Raw genomic sequence first — 6,666 nt, forward strand, 5'->3', positions numbered from 1 at the left:
CCACTCCGTTATAGTACCATCCTGAACCACACCCTGGCTGTGAAGCTAGCCCTGGCAGCCCTTGCCAAAGGAGTAGTTCTCATCTTGCCCATGCCATTACTGCTCCAGAGGCTGACCTTCTGCAGGACAGGCATTCCTCATACCTACTGTGACCATATGGCTGTTGTGAAGATGGCTTGTAGTCATACCAAGCCCAACCGTGTCTATGGAGTGTTTGTATTTCTCATGGTGTTAGGGCTGGACCTCCTGCTTATTGGAGTCTCCTATGTGCTGATCCTACATGCTGTGTTGCGCCTCTCATCCCGAGATGCCACTCTAAAGACACTCAATACCTGTTCAGCCCACTTCTTTGTAATCCTCATCAGCTATGTACCTGCACTTTTCTCCTTCCTTGCCCACCGCATAGGACCCATTATCCCTCCTCATGTACACATCCTTCTCGCTAATTTATACCTACTCATGCCCTCCTTGTTCAACCCTATTATCTATGGAATTAAGACGAAAGAGATCCGGGACAAAATGGCAAAGTGTCTGTGCAGGAGGGATACGCTGGCCATCTACCCAGGACAGAAAGATGGGAGTGAATAACCAAGATGGGTCTTGGACACTTAACCTGATGCCTTTGCCACACTACATTCAGGATGAAAATAGAAATCTTAATAGAAACCCCCATAATTGTCTCCCCAACAAATGGAACATGTATAGGCTCCTACCACATAAATGTTGTAATTACTTCATTGTTTAATCTGTCTTCTGCTGTCTCTATAACATAATGTATGTATGAATACCAGTCTTTCATCTAGATTGGGGACAACAGTGATAACCAGACAACAAAAGAGACAGGGGCAAACAGGGCCCTATTCAACAAGTCCAAAAGGATTGAAAGGCACTGGTCCAAACACAAGATCCCAAAACAAGAACTGAGGCCAAAAATATCAGTAAATAGAAAAAAAACATAAAACACCATGAATAATGGATTGAGACATGATCAAGAGGTAAACACAGAATAAGGAAATAAACCACAATAAGTACAAGCAGAGTCTCGGAGGAAAACAAGCTTGGCCACCAGTTATAAAAAATGCTGGAAGAAATGAGGCAGGAGATAAAAATGATGCGGGAGAACTTGTGAAATTGAAAGGGGAATTAAATATCTCAGAATAGAAGGTAAAAATAAAAACTTTCCCAAGTGGTAGATTCCCTGAAAAAATGGAGCAAACAAAAGTTAATGTGTCCATGAGATAATAAGAAATATTAAAACATAGGCAACACATTGAAAAAAATGGAAAAATATCTGAGGTAGCTGCCCAAAACATTTGCTATATCTGGCACATACGTTAAGAAGAGATAATTTAAAAATCATCAGACTCCCTGAAATACATAACTAAATGCAAAACCAGAACACTGTGTTTCAGGAAATCATAAAAGAAAATTGCCTATATATTAGAAAATGTAGACAAAAGAAAAATTAAAGAATCCTTTGGTCACTTCCTAAAATAAACCACAAAACAAAAACTCCTAGGAATGTCATAGCCATAATACAGAACTTACAAATTAAATTTAAAAAAAATATTGTAAGTATCCTGAAAGAAAATTTTCAAGATCCAAGGAAATACACTTTTTATAGTTAGAAATACACAATATTTAGCTGCAACTACTTTAAAAGGAGGGAAGATCTTTATCATATTTTAAAAGGCAAATATAAAACCTTATAATAAAAAATAACTTACCCTGCAAAAGTGTGTAATTCTATCTTTGGGAAAAAAACTGATTTTTAATGGAATAGATCACTTTCAATTAATATTCATGAATAGACTAGGATGAGTAGAAACTTTTAAATACAAACACAGGAGTCAAGAGACACCTAGAAATTAGGTGCAGCTGTTATGGGTGATGGCATCTGGATGCCTAAAAGGAAAAGACCATGTCTTTGAAAGCAATCCAGTCCCTGAATTTTCCCACACATTTCAGCAGCATAGATCATTGGCCTTGGGGCCAAGCCAACTGGTCTAGCTCAGCCCAAGTAGATCTCCTAATTAGCTTACCTGATATTCTTTCACTGTAGCTCTTGGCCCACTCCAGACTACTTAATACTCCTTTCACTATTACACATGGCCCACACCAGAGCACTTACCACTCCTTAATCCCATCCAGATTCTTTGACTGTCCTTTTCATATATAAGCATCAGTCTCACCTCCATTAAGTTGCAGATTCACTAGGTACCTTGCCCACTTCTATTGGTGTTACAATAAACTGCTCCTTGACTGGAAGATGGTTTGAGTGTGTTAATTCATCCCAAGCAGACACCAACTTGTACCCTGACATTTTGGGGTTCTCAGCAACCCTGAACTGCATCAGCTGGGTGACACAGTGGCTAGAGCACCAGTTGTGAAGTCAGAAGGACCTGAGTTCAAATCCAGCCTCAGACACTTACTAGCTGTGTGACCCTGGGCAAGTCACTTAACCCTTACTGTGAGAGGGACAGGGACAGGGAGAGGGAGAAAGAGAGAGAGAGAGAGAGAGAGAGAGAGAGAGAGAGAGAGAGAGAACTAGAAAACACATACATTTGAGCCTTTGGAAGGGGTTAAATGATGATCAACATCTTACATTCTAATAGGGGTAAAAAGAGACTAACTTCCTCCCTGGACTGGAAGTCAGGAGTCAGAGCCCTCAGTGGCTTAGCTCCAGACTTTACTGATGAGTCAGTAACTTTTGATATCTAAATATAAATGAGGTTTGTTATCTACAAAATCAATAGGCTGAAATAAAGCAGAGAGTTCACACTTGGTTGCTGCTTGGGGCTCTCTTGGGCCAACTACCTCCTTCTAATCTACCAAGAACTTTTATGTAGTTCTTTGCTCCCTTCTTCAAAGGAATATTGAATAAGACTGTCAGGTTTTGTGAAGAGAAACAATGATACAGATAAAAGTTTGGCAGAGAACAGACATACACATTAAAAAAGAACAAAAACAAAAACAGGATTGCACTTTGGAGTCCCTATCTTTTCCATTTCTCTCATTATTTTTCCTTTGATGCTAAATCCAGATACCCAAAATGGATTCTACTCAATGTCTTCTAAAAAATTGGAAATGTCTCAAAAAAAAAACTGCACAAAGTAATTACATTCATCATTGTGAACCTCACCCATGCTGTCCATCTAAGATCAATCATTAACTTGTTCCTTGGGACTTCCTACTCCTTTATCGACTACAGGAGAAACTACAGGACATTTTTTATTCTAGTAAGGAGATCATGGAATTGAAACTTCTTGTTTCAGAGAAGGATGTGAGCATTTGATTGTCTCTCCCTAATTGCTAGCCTACCTAGAAGAATTCATGAAGATATATGTAGTCAGTCCTAATTAGTCAGTCAGTCAGTCAGTTAATGTCACTCATTCTATTTTGGTTTCTTGGAGTGCCCATTTCAAGTGTAATTCATTACACTCTTTGGGGAACATTTTGCAATATCCTCAGAGAAGGACCAGTGACCATGGACAAATTACATATGCAAAACACTATAAATCTATTTAGAATGAAATGCAAACTTAAATAGTTCAAGTTATACACATATACATACATACATATGTACCTATATACCTAGATATATGTACATACATACATGTATAAATTCCCCCTGAGGGAAGAGGGAGAAGAAGAATGATCACAGTTGGATAAGATCAATGAGGTTAGACTCCTAAGGGATACATGACTGGGGAGATTATGTGTTGCAGAAAGGGATCTGGGAGGGAGATTGTTGCATCCCATAGAGAAATAAGCTTGGTGACATGGCAGAGAGAAGGAAGCATTAACTGCTGTGGGTGGCAGTGCCATGGGACAGATGATTTAATTCATGATGTGGTTAGAAAAAATGCCAGCTCTTTTTCATGAAGGTGGTTGTTGATGTGAGGAAAGCTAGGAAGATACCCGAGTACAGCCAGCTTTGGCCACAAAAAAATTAAGCAGGGAATTTGAGATTTGATCAGGGCAGGATAATGACTTTTGTATGTTACTTGATAAACCTTATCTTACAGAAACATCCTGTTAGGTGGAAAATGCTATTAGAACAGAATATTGGAGAATGCAGAAATTCCTATTTGAGGAAGAGTTAAATGTCTAAAAAGAGTGAACTAGGATGAAAGGGAGGGTTTAATGAATGAACAATTACTTTGAAACTTTTCTCCAAAAAGTAAAAAAAAAATAATAAAACAACAACAACACTAAAGAAGCCATCCAAAAGATGGGTGAAACAGGGATACAAACCTGATTTGGAGCTGCTTGAGGTGGGAATTGGGGAAGCTTTCCATGGGCGGGTGCTATATTCAATGGGCAAGATGCTAAGGGGATCCAGCTCCATTTGGGGCCTTGGACTTTTGAGGTTCTATCCTTTTGCCACAAGCATGGTTAGAGCCATCACAGGCATTGCTCACAATTCTCCACTCAGAAGGGCCTTTCATTTTGAGGTCGATCATGTGACCAGAGTCCAAGTTTACCTTACACCTTTGTTCCATTTGGCAAAATGGGCCAGCATTCACTCTTTAAAGTTTTGATGCTGGCTAAAGGGTTGCAACTAGTAGAATCCATGAAAGAAATTTGACAAAGAGAGAAATGAATAGTTTTTTGATAGATTAACCAACCTTTCTTTCCCCTTTCTTCCCACAGGAGGTTAAAGACATGCTGCAAAGGTAACTTTCCATTTGCAGTCTAGATATTGTTGTCTGAGGTTGGAATTATCATGTTGTCAGCTGTTTCATGGTGGGTGGATATGGGGCAGAGGGAGTAACTGAGACCTTCTTTTTTGTAGGAGTGACCCACTGCTTTCTGAAAGGCCTAAGTCTTTCACCCCTGAGTTAAGAGAATATCCTGTCACTAGGATGAAGGACATGCTAAAGAAATTCTGAGGTAAGAAACTGCCCTTTGTCAGTGATTCTACACCTGGGATTTTCCAGGTGGCCAAATGGGTAGAATCCTCACCTCAAACCCTAATTTCCATTTACAAGAGTTGAAGCTAGTTCCAGGCAACTGGTCCTTGGCTAAAGACTGCCAGCATGATGGATTGGGAGATGTACTCTCCCCTGGTTGGTAGAGACGTGAGAGGAAATCAGTTCTTTGCTCCTGTATGCCACCTTGGGTCATCCACTAGGCCAAACAATCACATGAACAACCGGCTCCAGGCTATCATTCCTAGTGACCCATCTCTTGGGCTCCTCATTTCTTGTCATAGACTAGAGGACAGATCATCACCTATCTGGATGAAACTGCACTAATGAGGGGTTGGACTATATTCTAGGCTGTCTCTGTCCCTCCTCTTTCCCCCAGACCCCATATTCTACCTATCCCAGGGCCAGGAATTCTTAGGAATATTGTACATTCATCTTAATTATTTGTATTCATCATTCTGCTCATGTTCTTGAACTCTTAGAGTTGGTGACATTTGCTTACGAACATTTTAATGGGTATTCTAGCTAGCTTGTCCAAGAGACTCTGGCCCCCTAAGAGAATCTCTGTTATTCTGTCAGTTAGAAAAAATAATAGATAACATTTACAAAGTGCATAAAATGTGCCAGACAAAATGTGCTGAGCATTTTACAAATATGATTTCATTTTTTCCTTCCAAAAATCCTAGGAGGTAGGTGCTATTGTTATCCCCCTTCTGTTGATGAGGAAACTGAGGCAAACAGTGACAAAGACACTTGCCCTGACTCATAAGCCAGTAAGTGCTTGACACTGGATTTGAACTCAGGTCTTCCGGACTCCAGGTCCAGTCATCTATCTATTGAGCCACATAGTTGCCTAAAAAAAAAAAGTTGCCTAGAAAAATCCACAAACTAGTAATATTCAGGCTACTCTAAGAGTAAGAGGGAGAAGGTGGAAAAATCAAGAAATCCTAATTTAATTTGAGCACTCTAGAGCAGATTCCTAGAGAAGATTTCCAGTAATTGTGTCAGTGCTAACCTTGGAGGTAGTTTGTAAAAAGGAGCCAAATTGGATGTTAGACATCTGATTAGGAATTTAGAACACCCAAGGAGTTAAGGAGGAGGTGTAGACAGGGCTGCTCTTGTTTTCTGTATCCAGCAAGCCCTGGGAAGAGAAGGAGTTCTCAGTGTCTTTCAGAAGAAAAGTTTTTCATGGTTTTCAGAAATGTTAACTTTCCTCTTTCTTCTCTGCAGTGAATATCACCATGGATCCTACAACAGCCAGTCCCTACATCATTATATATGAAGATTTGAAGAGTGTGACACCTAGAGATGACTGTCCAGATCAGCCCAAGAGTACTGCAAAATCTCACTTTTGTGATGTCATTGGTCAACAAGCCTTCAGCTCTGGCATACTCTCCGAAGAGGTGGATGTGAGTAAGCAATCTCAATGGGCCTTAGGGATCTCTATAGAGGACCCCAGGGATGACCATGAACAGGCTTTGGGGTGAGAAGAAGGGACTTGATTTTTGCCTGCGATTAATACACCAGCAAGTAAAAATCCTATGCCTTAAATTGGCATAAATCTGGATTATCTTACTGGAACTCTCCTTTTCTATCATGCTATCAAATGTTCCCTCATCTGTGGAAAGAAGCCCATGCCACTCAAAGGCACTGTCAAGCCTCTCTTTTCTCCTAGTCCCCCAGTGCCAGGAACAAAGGTTGGTGCTATGTCCATCTCTCCACCAGTGTGTAG

At 40.3% G+C, this 6,666-nt stretch overlaps 1 protein-coding gene across 1 annotated transcript; it reads left to right on the plus strand.

The window, feature by feature from the left end:
• Nucleotides 1-3: 3 nt before the first annotated feature.
• Nucleotides 4-6,421, plus strand: LOC114040569 (putative olfactory receptor 52P1; the record flags this gene model as incomplete). Its single annotated transcript, XM_027858679.1, has 3 exons — nucleotides 4-580; nucleotides 4,944-5,072; nucleotides 6,165-6,421. Coding segments are annotated over 3 exons (963 nt in total), but the record flags the coding sequence as incomplete, so codon positions are not given.
• Between the last annotated feature and the right edge of the window lie 245 nt (nucleotides 6,422-6,666).

The sequence above is a fragment of the Vombatus ursinus genome, unplaced genomic scaffold (genome assembly GCF_900497805.2).
Source record: "Vombatus ursinus unplaced genomic scaffold, bare-nosed wombat genome assembly UNPS02013640.1, whole genome shotgun sequence".
NCBI lineage: Eukaryota > Metazoa > Chordata > Mammalia > Diprotodontia > Vombatidae > Vombatus > Vombatus ursinus.